This window comes from Bufo gargarizans, chromosome 5 (assembly GCF_014858855.1).
Source record: "Bufo gargarizans isolate SCDJY-AF-19 chromosome 5, ASM1485885v1, whole genome shotgun sequence".
NCBI classification, from domain to species: domain Eukaryota; kingdom Metazoa; phylum Chordata; class Amphibia; order Anura; family Bufonidae; genus Bufo; species Bufo gargarizans.
The window spans coordinates 133,514,769-133,534,733 of record NC_058084.1 but is presented as its reverse complement, the minus strand read 5'-3'; the positions used below and the strand labels follow the sequence as shown (position 1 = coordinate 133,534,733).

At 43.3% G+C, this 19,965-nt stretch overlaps 1 protein-coding gene across 1 annotated transcript in view; it reads right to left on the bottom strand.

The window, feature by feature from the left end:
• The window catches only part of LAMA3 (laminin subunit alpha 3), a 238,456-nt gene extending 224,359 nt beyond the window's left edge, over positions 1-14,097 (bottom strand). Inside the window, 2 exon segments of the mRNA XM_044295643.1 lie at positions 1,637-1,789; positions 13,704-14,097. Coding sequence (XP_044151578.1) covers positions 1,637-1,789; positions 13,704-13,997 — 447 coding nt within the window. The 5' untranslated portion in view covers positions 13,998-14,097.
• Positions 14,098-19,965: the final 5,868 nt, after the last annotated feature.

Here is a 19,965-nt window from a genome sequence, read left to right as displayed (position 1 = left end):
TCCATTCAGACTGAATTAGGATAAAACTGATCAGTTTTTTCCGGTATTGAGCTCCTGTGACGGAACTCAACACCGGAAAAGAAAAACGCTAGTGTGAAAGTACCCTAAAATAAAGTTTAAATAAAAACAAAAAACTGAAGAATAAAAAAAAATTATATCACCCCTATAAGCCCATTTTAAAAATGAAAATAAAAACATAATCAAAACATAACTGGTAATAACGCGTGTGAAAATGCCTGAACTATCAAAATATAAAATGACCGTATTTATCTCATACACGGAACGCCATAAAGGAAAAAATGTCAAACATGCTGGAATCGTGCTTTGCATCCCAAAAATATTTGCAGAAAAAGTGATAAACAGTGATACAGACTCCAAAATGGTATCAGTAAAAACTACGGCTCAACCCACCAAAAAGAGCCCTCACACAGCTCCGTAGACAGAAATATAAAAAACATGTTATAGGTGTCAGAATATGGGAATGCAAATATGTTTTTTGTTTTTAATATTTTTTTTAAGTATTAAACTCTAACAAAACCTTTATAACTTTGGTATTGCTGTAATTTTACTGACCTGCTGAAAAATGCAACATCATCTTTACCACCCAATTAATGCAATAAATAAAAACCCCATAAAACTATGGCGGGAATCAGTTTTTTTCCACTTCCAGTCCATTTACAATTTTTTTTTTAAGCTTCATAATACAGTGTATGGACTATTAAATGGTTCAATTAAAAAGTACATGTTCCACAACTAACAAGCACTAATATGGCTATGTGAACAGAAAAATAAAATAGAAAGAAACGGGTTGCTGGTGGCTCACCTGGCCAATACAATGTGTAGGTGCTCTAGGTTTGACTGATTCAGAAAAGGAGAATATGCAATGAGAATGTGTAGAAAACCGGCACTCTTCACCTGGTAGAACACTTAAAGAGCAATGTAGACAGATTGGTAGGTAAAAATGTGCATTTATTTAATATCAATGTCGATCATAGAGGGTATACTATGGTACTAGGGGGGATCGTATAGGTACAATTGATAAGATTAGATTTAAAAAGATATTATTCAAGTTTTAACAGGGAAGTACCACAAATAACAAACATTTACTTTCTACTTGACTTTTATTCTTATTTTTATTTTTACTTACCCACAAACTGTTTACATCGGATATCTATCCACTAACTTGCCAGCAACCATTGAAGGTGGAAACTGCTGAATGACCACTATATTGCTATTCACATTATACTTTTATTTAACATTTTTTATTTTATGTCTTTTTATGAAGGTGGTAACCTTTACTGAATAATACCTTTTTAAATCTAATCTTATCAATTGTACCTATACGATCCCCCCTAGTACCATAGTATACCCTCTATGATCGACATTGATATTAAATAAATGCACATTTTTACCTACCAATCTGTCTACATTGCTCGTTAAGTGTTCTACCAGGTGAAGAGTGACGGTTTTCTACACATTCTCAGAAAAATAAAATAGTTATGGCCCTTGGAAGGCAGGGAGGAAAATGTGAAAATGAAAACTGGTCTGGTCGTGAAAGAGTTATTATTATTACGAAGCGATCAGTTATACAGGGATACTGAAAGACATATTAATATAAGACATCAACACTGCTCACCTGTCCAAGGTCAATAGTGACATTGACTTCGTTGTATTTGACGCCCAGGGATAACGGGGGACTTTGCCACCATCGCTCTGTGCCATCAATGGCATTGGAAGCAGGATGTGCTTTATTGGGATCAGAGGAGTCGCAGAAATCACAAGACTGTCCCTGTGAAGGAAACACAACGGTATGAACTGGAAGGATAAGTATCACAGATGGAGCAGACTCTTCTACTGTCCACTCATCGTTATTAGGTAAGGGGCATAATGATCATAACCCTATCACAATAAGAAATTAGACTCAATTTCTGAAGGTACATGTGAAATATTAGGAGTAGGTTACTGAGTATTTTAAGGCTAAGATCGGACAGCCAGATACACACCTGAAACCCCTTCCAGATGTGGTAGCCAATGGCCATAACATTTGGAAAGTAATACCTTAGTTTCATGCTGTAAAACCATGCTGTCATTGGCCATTGCACGTGGGTGGGTATTTGGCCATGTGGGGCATCTGAAACCTAAGGGTGTGTTCACACGTCATGCATACTGACTACCTGACACTTAGTTTCTTTTCTGGCCCTTACCTACTTTCATATGTACATAAGTTAATTAAACATTTAATTAAACATTTAGTTGCTGTCTGGGTGTCCCCATTTTTGGCTTTTGAAGTAATAGCACACCATTCATGGTAATAGTTCACTAGCTAAAGGCTGGCATGGGCAAGGTGGGGGTTATTAATGGTATGGAGCCCTATAACTTACCATGAGTCAACATTAGGGACATGAGGTATCAGGGACTTCAACAGTGAGTGGGAAAAGATGCAATATAAGACAGAACCAGTGATATGGATGAGTCCCTGTGGCTATGCGAACCCCTGTGGACCCTCAATGTAGTGGTCAGCAGGAATCAAGAGGACAACTCTCTGCCCACCCCCACCAACCAAACATTCATGGCGTACAAAAATAAAAGCAAAAAAGGAGGTGGCCACCTCCTTTTTTTGCTTTTATTTTTGTACGCCATGAATGTTTGGTTGGTGGGGGTGGGCAGATTAGAGCTACATTTTTTGCAGTGAAACAGAAGTGATAGGAAATTACTTCAAGCCCATAGGAGTACTGCATGCACAAGTGTCACCTGCCAACTATAACAAGAATACATTAAATGAAAAAGTTGCATCTTGTGACACACAGGCCAACAAGACAACAAAAACTTGTGTGTGGTAGCAGGTTGACTTCTATCCATAGACCGTGCTTTGAACAACTTGAGTCTAACTTTTTGATTTTCCAAAACCTGTTACCTTTCCTGACATGTCTGTTTTAGCTAGCACTTGTATATCTCATGCAATAACTATTCTGGAGCATCTATTCTTATGACTGTATGTTGCACCATTCATTAATCCTTCTACAAGTTATTCTAATGGCCGGCAATTTGCAGTGAAGGTCCAGCTGGAAAACACTGACTGAATAATGTCCTCAAAGAAGGAATAATAAAAAAGTGAACAATAAAAGATTGACACATCATAAAGTCATAACAATAGATGCTCCAGAGTTGTTAGTACATAAGGAATGTAAGTACTTACTAAAACAGAGTTGTCAGGAGAGGTGACAGGTCCTCCATAGATTTGAAAGGTATAAAACAAACACTAAAGTGCAAGTATGCAGAAGATAATGTTGGAACTGTCCAATTTCCAATGTTTAACCAGAAAAGCCGCACTCTGTATTATTAGTAACTACATGATGAGGCATGACAGCTCTAAAAAACAGAGACTCTGAGTCATACAGTTATCCATGGCATAGTGTATCAGAAACAACTAAAACCCCTTTATCTCATGAGTCACAATGTAATAACGTTATCTGCTTTTCTCCAGTAGGTCTTAGTTACAATCAAACACAGATACACAGGGCAGACTTATCAATGTCTCACCGCTTTATACGGCACATTTGGCAGTCGTGGCAAAGCACATTGCTGAATCACTGCTGCACAAAATAAGGCAAAGAACAATAAACCGGTCAAGCTCTTTTCCAAAACTGCTTTTATGGAACCCCAGGATCACAGTGATACACGTAAAACCACAAATACATTTTTAGGGTTCATTTACAAGACGGTACCCACAGATGCTTATGCCCAAGCAAACACCTTGGACTCTGTCATGTTTCTCAAACCATCCCTGAGAAATTTTTGTATTGAAGCAGGGAGCACTGTCCTGCTGAAACAGGCAACTGCGCTTAGGGAATACCGCTGTCATGAAGGGATGTACTTGATCTGCATTAAGATGTCATGTGTCAAAGTAATACCCAGCAGAACATTACCCAGAGCAACTCACTGCCTATCAGTTCACTGAGTTGTCAGGCTACCTAGCGCTCATAGCAGTCTATGGAGAGAGAAAAAGAAGGACTGAGCAGCAGCACAGAGACATAGAGAAATTACTGCTGAAGGCTCTAGTAAGTTACTTATCTCACCCATTACTGGTTTTACAGCTAACCTGCTCAGTACTGCTGTATAATGTCCTCCATTCTGTTGCTGCTTCTGAAAGTAAGCTAAAGAGAGACAGTGGAGCAAGAACTCCTTTTTTCTGTGTGCTGTGTATGAGAGACATTATAGCAACTACGGTAATCTCTACCCGCTAGCTCAGGGCAAACTGGAAATTAGAGATGGAGAAGGGAAAACTAGTTACTAATACAGAATGCAAATCACATAATGACTAGATATAATGTTATTCTCCATGTAAAATATGGATTATTCAGAAAAATCACCCGAAACAACAGATATGAACAATAATTTACTGTATCATTTGTTGGCTCTATTTGCTGTTTGGGCTCCTCAGTAATCAGTCCCAGGTCCTCTCCTCTTTTCTCTCTACACAGTGATCAGTCCAATGATGCAGCCCTTTTCAAAGTCTGTCAACTGTGCAAAATGTCTCTGAAAGCATTGAAGAGGCATGTCTAGCAGTCAACTATCTCTCATCAAAAGTTGCCTCTGAGAAACCTTTTTATGCAGACTTTTGAAGCAATCCAAAATTTTTACCTGGGTGCCTTTAACATATTTTTGTCCCGTTAATGAGTATGTATGTATATATCTGGTAAATAAATAATTTGGGTTTTCCCAAGCCAAGAATTCTTCAATAATATACAATGCATCTGGAAAGTTTTTAGACTCTTTCACTTTTTTTTTGTTATGTTGCAACATAACAAAAAAAAGTTAGAGTCTAAAAAAAGTGAGAGTCTAAAAAAAGTTCTCTTGGAGTGTAACAGAGCATCAAGTGCCATGGGAGTGATTATATATTAAAGATATCTCCTTATAAGTAAAGCTAGCCTCAATATCAAACTCCCATGCATAGACATAGAGGTGCCTATTAGTTACTACTGCAGGTGAGAGCTGCCTTACGTTTTCTGCCTATTAGTTAGGTTGAAGGACTGGAGGGGTCTATACACCCTGGAAAACAGGTGTGAAAGAGGTGAGCTCTAGAATCCAAGGTCTCAAAAGGCACAAGAAGACTCATATAGGGTAAACCATATGATATCTGGTTACCCCCTGATTGGTGGACAGTATTCCCACCTTACCAAGGGAATTATAGTCTGTGTCACTTTAAGATATCTTACACTTTATTGCAATGTGTTTGGGTAAAGGCGTCTCTGAGACAGGTGTTTTGGTGGCTGGCAGCACCCTGCTGCTCCTGGATGGGAGGGCCCTTTAGTGTGTTGATTAGGGTACTTAGTGGTATATGTACCAGTTCCAGTGACCAGTGTTGGGACGCTGATTTGTTGTTTTATCAATCACCCACATGGGCTAGGACTGGTATTTAGAGGAGGATGGTGCTCCCTTCCCTCCAGTGTCAGAGCAGTGGCGGCAACAGTTGGCTGTCCCTGAGCAACCTTAGGTTGGGGCCTTACGGCTGACGGAAGCTAGGCCCAAATCTGGAAAGAGAAGCTACAGGAGGAGGCTCCAGAGGGAGACAATTATTGTGGCCACGAGATTAAATGGTCTGCTGGCTGGTTATTCACAAATTTGTGACTCTGGTGCTATGTGAGCAGAACTGTTCCTGCTTTTAATTGGGATTGTGCCCGAAGTCTACCTGGACAGGAGGCGTTTTCTGCAAGAACGCCTCTGTAGGTCTTTCCTCCATCTGGTACTCTGCTCAATGTGTAACTGTGTAAACCTGTGCCAGTTAAGCCTTACTCACCCCCCCTAACTTTTTGTTAGATATGCATGAGCTCTACCTCTTTCTTACCATATCAGCAACCTACGTTGTATAGGGCACATTGGTAAAGACTTCCTTTACTGTTCTGTGGTATGCATTTTTTTCTGTACATTGAATACCTTTGTAGTATTACTACTCTTAAAGGGTCACTGAGTTCTCATTAAACTTCTGATATTTCATACAGACATAGTAAATGTTTTGAATTGCTGGGGATCTGAGCGCTGAGATCTCCACCGATCGCTAGAAAGAGGAGAAAGAAGTGGTCACATATTGCACTCTCTCTACTCTCTGCGGGAGAGGAAGCGAGAGAGACTCAATAGAAAGTCTATGGGCCTGTCTTGATTCCGTCCCATAGCGAGGAAAAAGTGCTTCTTTCTCCTCATTTTAGCAATCAGTGTGGGCCTCGTCACTCAGACCCCCACTGATCAAAACCTTTGATATGTTTCTATGACCTAGCAAAGGTTTTATGAAAACTCAGTGACCCTTTAATAAAACATAAAAGAATAAAAAATAAAAAATAGATAGATAGATAGATAGATACATATAGACAGACAGGGGGACAGATGGACAGATAGATAGGGGTATTTACAGTACTTGCCCTATATTATGAACACTATGTACTTTTATCGGACACTTAATGTATGTACTGTATTCTGTAACTTTGGGACACACTTGTATTTTGTGTAGTATGATGAACCATGGCTCTTATGAATTTTTCCCTTGTATGGATAAATTGTTTTGATTGTATTTTCAATTGATGCACCTTTAAAGGGAGTCTGTCAGCACATTTACCCCTTTTTAACATAGAATGTGTCGGCAGATAAGAACCATTTGGCCCATCTAGTCTGCCCAATATACTAAATACTATGGATAGCCCCTGGCCCTATCTTATATGAAGGATGGCCTTATGCCTATCCCATGCATGCTTAAACTCCTTCACTGTATTTGCAGCTACCACTTCTGCAGGAAGGCTATTCCATGCATCCACTACTCTCTCAGTAAAGTAATACTTCCTGATATTACTTTTAAACCTTTGCCCCTCTAATTTAAAACGATGTCCTTTTGTAGCAGTTTTTCTTCTTTTAAATATTCTTTCCTCTTTTACCTTGTTAATTCCCTTTATGTATCTTAAAGTTTCTATCATATCCCCTCTGTCTCGTCTATCTTCCAAGCTATACATGTTAAGGTCCTTTAACAGTTCCCATAGCGCTTGTTGCTGTCTTTCTCAAGCTATGTGCACATGTGTTACAATCATGCAATTTAAAGGGAGTCTGTCAGCACATTTACCCCTTTTTAACAGTTCCCATAGCGCTGTAGCCGCAACACAGATGATTAAAACGGTACCTTTATATGCTTTTGTGGACTTTTAAAACTGCCAAAAACGAACTTTGATGCATATGTAAATGAGGGCTCGCAAGTGCCCAGGGCGGCGTCCACCGCGTTGGAGCCCAGGCAGCTCTGCCTCTTTGGCTCTTATCTCCGCCCAGCCTCTTCCTCTGCCCGCCCATCTGTTTTCTCTCCCTCTCAGCGAGATCCCGCGCCTACGCGATGACTTCCTTAGCCGGGGCATGCGCACTGCGATGCCCATTGCTGGCACGGCATCGCAGTAGCTTATGCGCATGCCCCGACCAAGGAAGTAATCGCGTAGGCGCGGGATCTCGCTGAGGGGGAGAGAAAACAGATGGGCGGGCAGAGGAAGAGGCTGGGCGGGGATAAGAGCCGAAAGAGGCAGAGCTGCCTGGGCTCCAACGCGGTGGATGCCGCCCTGGGCACTTGCGAGCCCTAATTTACATATGCAACAAAGTTCGTTTTTGGTAGTTTTAAAAGTCCACAAAAGCATATAAAGGTACCGTTTTAATCATCTGTGTTGCGGCTACAGCGCTATGGGAACTGTTAAAAAGGGGTAAATGTGCTGACAGACTCCCTTTAAATTGCATGATTGTAACACATGTGCACATAGCTTGAGAAAGACAGCAACAAGCTGTTGAAACGTCGCTGCTCACTCTGCGTGAATAAACTACACGTTTTCCGTTGAAATCCGTGGTGTGCAGCTGGCCTTCTTTCATCTTTAGATCGATAGATAGCTAAATAGATAGATAGCCATGTCCTGAAGATCACTACACAATATATATCACTTACTGCCGTACAAGCAGGTAACTCCTATTTGGATTGAGATGACGTGTTTGCATTTAGTCAACCTGTTTCTGACCCCAAACGTTCATAACAACGCACACCTTCATCACAGGCATGACATGGAAAAGTCTACCTGTCTCACAGGAAACATGTCTCAGTCACCTATGCAGCATTACCATGGGGGGAATTCTTTTCCCTCACATTACCAGAAACTTTTCTATACTGCCAATGTAATGCCATATATTGTATTACCAGAAACTGCACTGCTAGTGTAATACCATATACTACCAGTAACCCCCCTGCACTGCCAGTGTAATCCCATACATTACCATAACCTGGACTGCACTGCCAGTGTAATCTCACATATTACAAGAAATCCTACTGCACTGCCAGGGTAATCCCATACATTACCATAAACTGGACTGCACTGCCCGTGTAATCTCACATATTACAAGAAATCCTACTGCACTGCCAGTGTAATCTCACATATTACAAGAAATCCTACTGCACTGCCAGTGTAACCCCATACATTACCATAAACTGGACTGCACTCCCAGTGTAATCTCACATATTACCAGAAAACCCACTGCACTTCCAGTGTAATCTCATATATTACCAGAAACTCCACTGCACTGCGTGTAGTCCCTTACATTACCATAAACTGGACTGCACTGCCAGTGAAATCTCACAAATTACCAGAAAACCTACTGCACTGCCAGTGTAGTCCCATACATTACCATAAACTGGACTGCACTGCCAGTGTAATCTCACATATTACCAGAAAACCTACTGCACTGCCAGTGTAGTCCCATACATTACCATAAACTGGACTGCACTCCCAGTGTAATCTCATATATTACCAGAAACTCCACTGCACTGCGTGTAGTCCCTTACATTACCATAAACTGGACTGCACTGCCAGTGTAATCTCACATGTTACCAAAAATCCTACTGCACTACCAGTGTAGTCCCATACATTACCATAAACTGGACTGCACAGCCAGTGTCATCTCACATATTACCAGAAATCCTACTGCAGTGCCAGTGTAATCCCATACATTACCAGAAAACACACTGCACTGCTAGTGTAATACCATATACTACCAGTAACCCCCCTGCACTGCCAGTGTAATCCCATACATTATCATAAACTGGACTGCACTGCCAGTGTAAGCTCACATATTACCAGAAAACCTACTGCACTGCCAGTGTAATCCCATACATTACCATAAACTGGACTGCACTGCCAGTGTAATCTCACGTATTACAAGAAATCCTACTGCACTGTCAGTGTAATCCCATACATTACCATAAACAGGACTGCACTGCCAGTGTAATCTCACATATTAGCAGAAAACCTACTGCACTGCCAGTGTAGTCCCATATATTAACATAAACTGGACTGCACTGCCAGTGTAATCTCACATATTACCAGAAAACCCACTGCACTTCCAGTGTAATCTCATATATTACCAGAAACTCCACTGCACTGTGTGTAGTCCCATACATTACCATAAACTGGACTGCACTGCCAGTGTAATCTCACATGTTACCAAAAATCCTACTGCACTGCCAGTGTAGTCCCATACATTACCATAAACTGGACTGCACAGCCAGTGTAATCTCACATATTACCAGAAATCCTACCGCACTGCCAGTGTAATCCCATATATTACCAGAAAACTCACTGCACTTCCAGTGTAATCTCATATATTATCAGAAACTCCACTGCACTGCCAGTGTAATCCCATACATTACCATAAACTGGACTGCACTGCCAGTGTAATCTCACATATTACCAGAAATCCTACTGCACTGCCAGTATAATCCCATACATTACCAGAAAACCCACTGCACTACCAGTGTAATCTCATATATTACCAGAAACTCCACTGCACTGCCAGTGTAATCCCATACATTACCAGAAACCCCAATGTGCTGCTACTAAACTCCCATATATTATCAGCTGAAACCCCACTGCACTGCTAATCTAATGTCATGTATAACAAGAAACCCAACTGCACTGCTAGTATAATCTCATATATTGCCCAAAATCCCACCAAACTGCTAGTGTAATCACATACATAACCAGAAACAATGGTAGTGTGAACAGACCTTAAAATCTCCTAACAAGTGATGGGTTACTTTAATCCCCATCACAAACCCCCCTCCCCCCCCAAAAAAAACTGCACTGCTAGTGTAATACCATATACTACCAGTAACCCCCCTGCACTGCCAGTGTAATCCCATACATTACCATAACCTGGACTGCACTGCCAGTGTAATCTCACATATTACAAGAAATCCTACTGCACTGCCAGGGTAATCCCATACATTACCATAAACTGGACTGCACTGCCCGTGTAATCTCACATATTACAAGAAATCCTACTGCACTGCCAGTGTAATCTCACATATTACAAGAAATCCTACTGCACTGCCAGTGTAACCCCATACATTACCATAAACTGGACTGCACTCCCAGTGTAATCTCACATATTACCAGAAAACCCACTGCACTTCCAGTGTAATCTCATATATTACCAGAAACTCCACTGCACTGCGTGTAGTCCCTTACATTACCATAAACTGGACTGCACTGCCAGTGAAATCTCACAAATTACCAGAAAACCTACTGCACTGCCAGTGTAGTCCCATACATTACCATAAACTGGACTGCACTGCCAGTGTAATCTCACATATTACCAGAAAACCTACTGCACTGCCAGTGTAGTCCCATACATTACCATAAACTGGACTGCACTCCCAGTGTAATCTCATATATTACCAGAAACTCCACTGCACTGCGTGTAGTCCCTTACATTACCATAAACTGGACTGCACTGCCAGTGTAATCTCACATGTTACCAAAAATCCTACTGCACTACCAGTGTAGTCCCATACATTACCATAAACTGGACTGCACAGCCAGTGTCATCTCACATATTACCAGAAATCCTACTGCAGTGCCAGTGTAATCCCATACATTACCAGAAAACACACTGCACTGCTAGTGTAATACCATATACTACCAGTAACCCCCCTGCACTGCCAGTGTAATCCCATACATTATCATAAACTGGACTGCACTGCCAGTGTAAGCTCACATATTACCAGAAAACCTACTGCACTGCCAGTGTAATCCCATACATTACCATAAACTGGACTGCACTGCCAGTGTAATCTCACGTATTACAAGAAATCCTACTGCACTGTCAGTGTAATCCCATACATTACCATAAACAGGACTGCACTGCCAGTGTAATCTCACATATTAGCAGAAAACCTACTGCACTGCCAGTGTAGTCCCATATATTAACATAAACTGGACTGCACTGCCAGTGTAATCTCACATATTACCAGAAAACCCACTGCACTTCCAGTGTAATCTCATATATTACCAGAAACTCCACTGCACTGTGTGTAGTCCCATACATTACCATAAACTGGACTGCACTGCCAGTGTAATCTCACATGTTACCAAAAATCCTACTGCACTGCCAGTGTAGTCCCATACATTACCATAAACTGGACTGCACAGCCAGTGTAATCTCACATATTACCAGAAATCCTACCGCACTGCCAGTGTAATCCCATATATTACCAGAAAACTCACTGCACTTCCAGTGTAATCTCATATATTATCAGAAACTCCACTGCACTGCCAGTGTAATCCCATACATTACCATAAACTGGACTGCACTGCCAGTGTAATCTCACATATTACCAGAAATCCTACTGCACTGCCAGTATAATCCCATACATTACCAGAAAACCCACTGCACTACCAGTGTAATCTCATATATTACCAGAAACTCCACTGCACTGCCAGTGTAATCCCATACATTACCAGAAACCCCAATGTGCTGCTACTAAACTCCCATATATTATCAGCTGAAACCCCACTGCACTGCTAATCTAATGTCATGTATAACAAGAAACCCAACTGCACTGCTAGTATAATCTCATATATTGCCCAAAATCCCACCAAACTGCTAGTGTAATCACATACATAACCAGAAACAATGGTAGTGTGAACAGACCTTAAAATCTCCTAACAAGTGATGGGTTACTTTAATCCCCATCACAAACCCCCCTCCCCCCCCAAAAAAAAAAAATCAATGTAGATTTTTATCTGCGCAGTGTAAAAAGAATATTGGTAAGTGTAATGCGCATGCACATTATTATTATTAGCCCCATTAAGTACAAGAAGCATGCCCCCTATGTAAACCAACCGACTGAGCAAGAGCAACATGGGCGCAATCCGCTGTGCAGGGTGCAAATTCTGCATAGATGGAACGCTTTCGCATAGCGATTTGGACAGGAGATCGGTGGCATTCTCAGCAGGCATATAGGCACATGCCGGGTTGTTTTCTTAAGGCACTTAAGGGAGCTGTCCTGGGACAAAAATTACCTTAAGACCTCATGCATACGACCGTTGCCTGGCTGTGCCCATATTGTGGCCGCAAACAGCGGGTCCGCGGTATACAGACACCAGCCATTACGGACCTATTCACTTGAATGAGTCCGCAATCCAGAAGGTCCGGTGCGGAATGGAGGCACCGCACCCCATGAAAGCAAAAAAGTAGAACATGTGTGAACACGGATGGTGCACGTGCATTGGGAACTGTAATTGGAACGGCCGGCACACATTTGCGTGCATGAGGCCATAGTCAGATTTTTTCAATTGTGTGTAAAATGTGAGTGTATGTCCATGCATAATGATCATCTATGTACATGTGTGTGTTCCTGCATGAACGCCTGTGTATGTGTGTGTTTTATAGATGTCAGTGTATAATCTTTGTGTGTGTTCTTCACCTGGATACCTGGATATAATGTGGGTTTGTACATGGAGGTCTGTGTATAGTGTGTGCATTTATGTTTGTGTATGAATAATACCTGTGTGTGTTATGGATGTCAGTGTATAGAGTGTGTTTTATGTGTATCCTTCTGTATGGCTGTGTATAGTGTGTGCATGTATGTGTATGGCTGTGTATAGTGTGTGCATGTATGTGTATGGCTATGTATAGTGTGTGCATGTATGTGTATGGCTATGTATAGTGTGTGCATGTATGTGTATGAATACCTGTGTGTGTTATGGATTTCAGTGTATAGCGTGTGTGTGTTATGTGTATCCTTCTGTATGGCTGTGTATAGTGTGTGCATGTATGTATATGGCTATGTATAGTGTGTGTATGGCTGTGTATAGTGTCTGCATGTATGTGTATGGCCGTGTATAGTGTGTGTATGTTTGTACATGGAGGTCTGTGTATAGTGTGTGTATGTTTGTACATGGAGGTCTGTGTATAGTGTGTGTATGTTTGTACATGGAGGTCTGTGTATAGTGTGTCCATGTATGTTTGTGTATGAATACCTGTGTGTGTTATGGATATCAGAGTATAGAGTGTGTGTATCCTCCTGTATGGCTGTGTATAGTCTGTGCATGTATGTGTATGAATACCTGTGTGCTATGTATACCTACCAGTGTATATTGTGTGTGTGTGTATATATATATATATATATATATATATATATAGTGTGTGCATGTATGTGTATGGCATAGTGTGTGTATGTTTGTGTATAGTGTGTGCATGTATGTGTATGGCTGTGTATATTGTGTGCATGTATGTTTGTGTATACCTGTGCCCTATGTATACCAGTGTATAGTGTGTGTGCTGAGGTCAGTCACTGCACACATACTGTCTGATCAGATTTCTCGGGGTCAGGACAGCACCGAGAGCCGTGCGGGCAGTACCTGGATCGTGTGCCCCTGGGCGGATGATGCCACTGGTCCTCCGACCAGCTTACAGTACAGGTCCACCCTGGGCTGGGTGCCCCCTGCCCCGCTCTCTTCCTCTCCGCAGGTCGCTGTCGCACTGATCTGGGCTCCTTCTGCCAGGTTGAAGGAAGGTGGGTGCAGACTAAATCCAGTGCTGGCTCCTCCAAACTCCTGGCCGCGTCCCCCGGGCAGCAGGGAGAGCAGAAGTGCAGATGCCAGCAGTGCCCCTGCCAGCCCCGGGCAAGGAGGGCTCCGGCCCCGCAGCACCATAGTCCTGAGGAGATGTGCCCGATGGCAGCCCTATATCCCCGCAGCCATTCCGTGCTCCCTCCGTGCTGCTGTCAGCGCTGGAACACAAAGCAATAGCGAGGCTGCCCCTTGTGCCCGGCCCCGGGTGTGAAGGACACTCCCCCAGCAGCAGCAACCTGCCCGCCCGGGTCACCTCAGCGCCGGGGGCTGCAGGTGAACGCCGTCTATCGTCCCCCATATCAGAGGCTGACTGTAGAAATGTGCCAGCTGCCATGCCATTACTTCTCATAGTCCTGAGAAAGTACAGGGATAGTCCTTGTGTGGAGCTCCTCCAGCCCTGAGGGGGCGCCACAGGCTGAGGAGTACCCAAAATGTCAAGGCTGCACATCTCAATGATGTGATTGTTTCAGTTATTCTCATGTATATGTATGAGGTGTAGTCTCCCACACAGAGTATGAGGCATGTACTGTGCCTCCATGTGTAAGCACTGGAAGGGGTGAAGAGCCCTGTACACAAGGTATGGCTCCACACTGGCATACAGGTCCACCATGTGCATGTGTGGTACCCCACACCTGGGCAACTACAATTTGCACAGTTTGTATTGTTATGTATTTTATTGTTTACTTCTGGCGAGGAAAGAGGAAGCACACATCAGAGCTCCTGCTCCCATATACAGTCTGCTTCCTCCAGGCCTCAAGTGAAGTCCTGAGATGCTAGACAGCAGAGTGAACTGCTACAACCGGCAGATTAATACTGATGACCTATTCTGATTGGGGGGTCCGACACCCAGGCCTCCCGCCGATAAACCGTTTGAGAAGGCAGCGGTGCTCCTGTGAGCGATAGGGCCTTCTCTGTGCTCACCAAGCATAGCACTGTACATTGTATAGCGGCTGTGCTTGGTATCATAGCTCAGTGCCCATTCACTTCTATGGGGTTGATCTGCACCTAGGTCATGTGACCGCCGATAAACGTGTGGTCAAAGCTGGGAAAGGCCGTGGCGCTACTGCGAGTGCCACTGCTTCTCCAATAGCTGATTTGTGGGGGTCCCAGGTGTCCAGAGGATAGGTCATCAGTATTAAAGTCTCAGAAAAACCCTTTAAAGAGGACCTTTCACTACAATAAAAAAAATCTAAACTAAGCATACAGACATGGAGAGCGGCGCCCAGGGATCTCCCTGCACTTACTATTATACCTGGGCGCCGCTCCGTTCTCCCGGTATAGCCTCCGGTATCTTCATTGTTAGGCTCCACCCAGTTGAACCTGCCGGCGTCTCCTTCTCCCAGGCTGTAGCGCTAGCCAATCGCAGCGCTCAGCTCATAGCCTGAGAGAAAAAAAAGCCTCTCAGGCTATGAGCTGAGCGCTGTGATTGGCCAGCGCTACAGCCTGGGAGAAGGAGACGCCGGCAGGCTCCTCCCAGTTGAGTTGAAAATATGAAGATATCGGAGCCTATACCGGAACAACGGAGCGGCGCCCAGGGATAACAGTAAGTGCAGGGAGGTCCCTGGGCGCCGCTCTCCATGTCTGTATGCTTAGTTTAGATTTTTTTTATTGTAGTGAAAGGCCCTCTAAAGACATTGCTGACAGTTGAGGGTTTCAGCCAAGACACCCATCGCCTAGAACGTTACTAGGCCAGTACCACCTGTCTCCATCTCATCTGCCTCCATAACCTTGCTGGTGCCAGAGAGGATGAGCACTTAAAGCCTGCTGCTACTCTATGTATTTGAAGTTCTACGTTGCGCTTAGTAATTTATGTTTATTTCTGGCCTCATTCTTTCGGGATCCCCGGGGAGCAATGGCCTGAGGTAGGACACAATGACGCTACACTTCATGAGGGCAACTACGACTCCCATCTTCTGCACTGGATCGTCTATGGCTCACTGCATAGAAAGCAGGTTAACCTATTAGTATAAAGGGTCCTTCCTAATATCAGTGTAAAGGCTCCTTCCTACCTGATTGGTGGGGAGGCTGGTGGGGAGTACCCCCACTAAGGGTACTTTCACACTATCGTTGTGAAGATCCGGCAGGCAGTTCCGGCGACGGATCCAGAAATCCGAGTGCAAATGGATAGCATCCGTCTAACAAATGCATTGAAACTCCAGATCCGTCTCTCCGGTGTCATCCGGAAAAACGGATCTGATATTTATTTTATTTGCAATTTAAAGGTCTGCGCATGCCGCTTTGCCAAAACACTTGGTGCCAGATCTGGCATTAATGCATTTCAATGGAAAATAATCCCGGCCTTCCGGCAAGTGTTCCGCAATTTTGTATGCTGCGGTATTTTATCTGGCCAACTGCCGTAAGAGTGACTAAAATGAAGACATCTTGATGCATACTGAACGGATTGCTCTCCATTCAGAATACATTAGGATAAAAATGATCAGTTTTTTTTCCGGTATTGAGCCCCTAGGACGGAACTCAATTCCGGAAAACATTAACGCTAGTGTGAAAGTACCCTAATCCCGACAATGGGTTGGTTCCATAGCTAACCATTAGAAGAGATTGGCCGTGAAGACAGGGTTGCAGGGAAACATGTAGATACGACTAGCTTTGGTGTTGTCAGTGTGACAGTATAAGATATCATTGTGTAAGAGTGACCATGAATGGCAATGACTGACAACAGGTGAGAGACAGTGCAAGCAAATGTGATAAGACGTGAGTGACAAAGTGCATGTGACCCGCTGAGTGAGCAGACATTTAGGGCGGTGTTCCTCCTGCAGTCTTTTTCCCCTCCTGCCTTATAGTTCGAATAAGTGCTTTATATCTATAGGGAATCGTCAGTGATTCTTCTCCCGGGCCCGGCTTGTTCTTAAACTGCATATTGTCATGAATGCTGCAGCGGTCCAGAGTACAACATAGCTGCAGCCAGGGTCCGGCCAGCATGAAGCTCCTGGCAGTTACCATTTAAAGCGGTTGTGCCAAGTTTTTAAGTTATCAACCAGCTGATTCATGGAGGTCCGGTAGCTAGGACCCCCATTGATCACCAGAACAGGGGTCCCATTCTGATGGAGCGTCTGGTCATGCAATTGCACCGCCGCTCCATTTATTCATTCGAGTACAGGGCTCGGTTATCTCCCATAGACAGTGAATATGCACAACCTGGCTCTCCATCAGAAGAGGGTAATGGGACCCCTATTCTGGTGATCGGTGGGGGGTTCCAGCAATAGAACCCCCAGGAATCAGCTAGTTAGTCCCCTCTCCTCTGGATAGGGGATAAATTAAAAAAACAGGCCCAACCTCTTTAAATTACCTGTGGGAAATCCTGCACGTACATTTATCGTACACTGAGCTTGTTATTAGAAGATTAAAAAATCTTATTCTGTCCACTGATATCCATCATGAATGGTCATCAGACAAAGAGAAGTAGTAATTCTTACCTGTTCGGAGTAGTATTTTGACTGTCAGTCATTCTGTGGCCCCATATCTGAGGTTCTGACCAACATCTGATAATTTCTGCATCGAGCCCCCGATTGGTTGACGCAGGTGATCAGGTGACCTAAATACATGGCCGCCGCTTGCATGGGTCATTATAAATCTGACAGATGATAAGATTAGTTCCCAGCAGCAGGGGATTAGAAGTGAGACCGTGAGGGGAACCAAAACCTCAAATAACTGGTAGATATGTGCCCATTCACAAGCCAATGAGTGCCATTGAGCTTCCACTGAAGTTCTGATGATGCGACCTCACAGTTACTGTACATGGTCCTTCTGGCGCAGAGGAGCAGCCAGCCCTGGAAATTTTACTGGGTGGTAAGCCGCAGCAATGTACTTGATCCCTTCACTATGCTGCTCGCCTGCTTCCATATTAGTGGTGGCGCAGGGATCTTAACAAAAAAGCCTATATAATAAAAAAATATATTGGACTGGGAACCACTGCTAAGGAGACTGGATGAGGGGGCACAAAGGCCAGGTAATGACCAACAAAACTGGGTCAGTTGACATGCATGACCCCCCCTCCCCCCCTTTCTTGATGAGAATTGTGGTGGTAGTTATGGTGAGCAATGTTGATGTGGCTTCCGATTATCAGTTCCCCAAGGTGACAGTTTGGGACATGTGGGAGTCTGAGATTTTCCATACTGTGTTACTGTAACTACTGTAATTAGATGGCAGCGAAGTGTAAGAAAATGGTCTGGATAGGAACATCGGATGGTGGCACTTACCAGCACCTGCCCACCACTGCCTTCTGAAGCCAGGAGCGACTGAGGAGCAGCGGAAAGGGGAGCATTTTTACTATCTTTATGGCCGTTTTTACGTGAGAGCCATGGTTAGATATTGAGCAATAAAAAATGTTTAAACATATGACTAACAATAAACCAATTTTACAATATTTTAAAATGCTACTTGGCAGTGATATTCTGCTGTGGCATGTCCGGTGCATAGTTGTAAGAACCTCAAAACTTCAGACGAAAGACTTATCTTTTTTATTATTTTATAGGTGATTTTTGCATACATATGAATGGGTCGTCTTAAGGTCAGAAAGAGCAGAGATTTAAATATATAAAATTACAATTTTTTTTACTCCTTTCCCCCCAAAAAACACTATATATCAATCTGCTCAGCAACTTCTGTTTTATAAGATGTGACCTGCAGATTGTATTTCCCAGTTACCGGTCCCAGTGAAACTTCCTCTGCTGGTTTTAGTGAGACAGTTTTGTGTTAATGGAGAATACTGTATATTCAGTATGAGAATCTAGAGTAATGTTTTACCATTTACTTAGATTTTCCAATTTTTGTTAATTCTTCTTTCAGTTGAAATGTTGGATTGTTTAGTGTCTTTTGCAGTAATGTGACTGGGACCTCATAGGTAGACCTGCAATGGGGCTGCTCTTACCTTTTCTAGGTTAGTTCACTTCCCACCTCTGAAGATCTGCAGTACCAGCAAACTGAATGAGATGACAAATCTAATGTACACATGTCAACTGTTTGTGCGATTCAACACCTTATGTAGAGTTCAATGGATTATTAACATAAGCAGAACGTGTGCCCATGGACCCATACAGATGCAGCAGAGACTAATTACCTGTTTGCCCCCATAGCTGCTATTATTTCATCACTGTAAATCACTGAAAATAATGTATGAACTTAAAGGGAACCTGTCATCAACTTCATGCGGACCTCACTGAGGGCAGCATAACATAGTGCCAGAAATGCTGATGTCAGCGGTGTGTCACTCATGAGCTAAAGGTAAGTGGTTGCTGAGAACCAGCATCATAATCACTGCAGCCCAGGCCTTGAGAAGAGTCCAGTCTACCTGAGAAGAGTCCTGGTTATACATAATCTCCTGCCCTCTCCGCCATCTGCTGATGATTGGCAGTTCTCTCCTACAGAGAAAGGGAGAAAACTAGGTAGAAGATGTCAGTCATCAGCAGGTGGGCAGGAGAGCAGGAAGTCATGAATAACCAGGACTCTTCTCAGGTGGTCGGGACTCTTTTCCAGGCCCAGTCTGCAATGATTGTGATGTTGGTTCTCGGCAACCACTTACTTTTAAATGACAGACCGCTGAAATCAACTCACCTGTCTCTACTTTGTTCTGCCGTTAGTATGGGCAGCATAAAGGTGGTGACAGGTTCCCTTTAATAGATGCAAACATTATATATGGAGTGAGCCATCATTCTGGTATGATCAAATCTGAGACTCTCAGCCAATATATTTTGATCAAAGCACATCTGTGCCTACCTACCAACCAGTGTTCCCTCTAAGGCCTAGTTCACACTTCAGTGTTTGGTCAGTGATTTCCATCAGTGATTTGTGAGCCAAAACCAGAAGTGGAGCCTCCATAGACATTAGGTAGAAGGGAAAGATCTGCTCCTGTTCTATGTTTAGAGCTGCACCTGGTTTTGGCTCACAAATAACTGATGGAAATCACTGACCAAACACTGAAGTGTGAACGAGGCCTAAGCCTTGGCAGCTGCTGAGTGGGGTCATCAAAGGTGGGCTATAGCAATACCTAAGATAATTGTCACATTAAAGAGCATTACAGTGTAACCCCTGC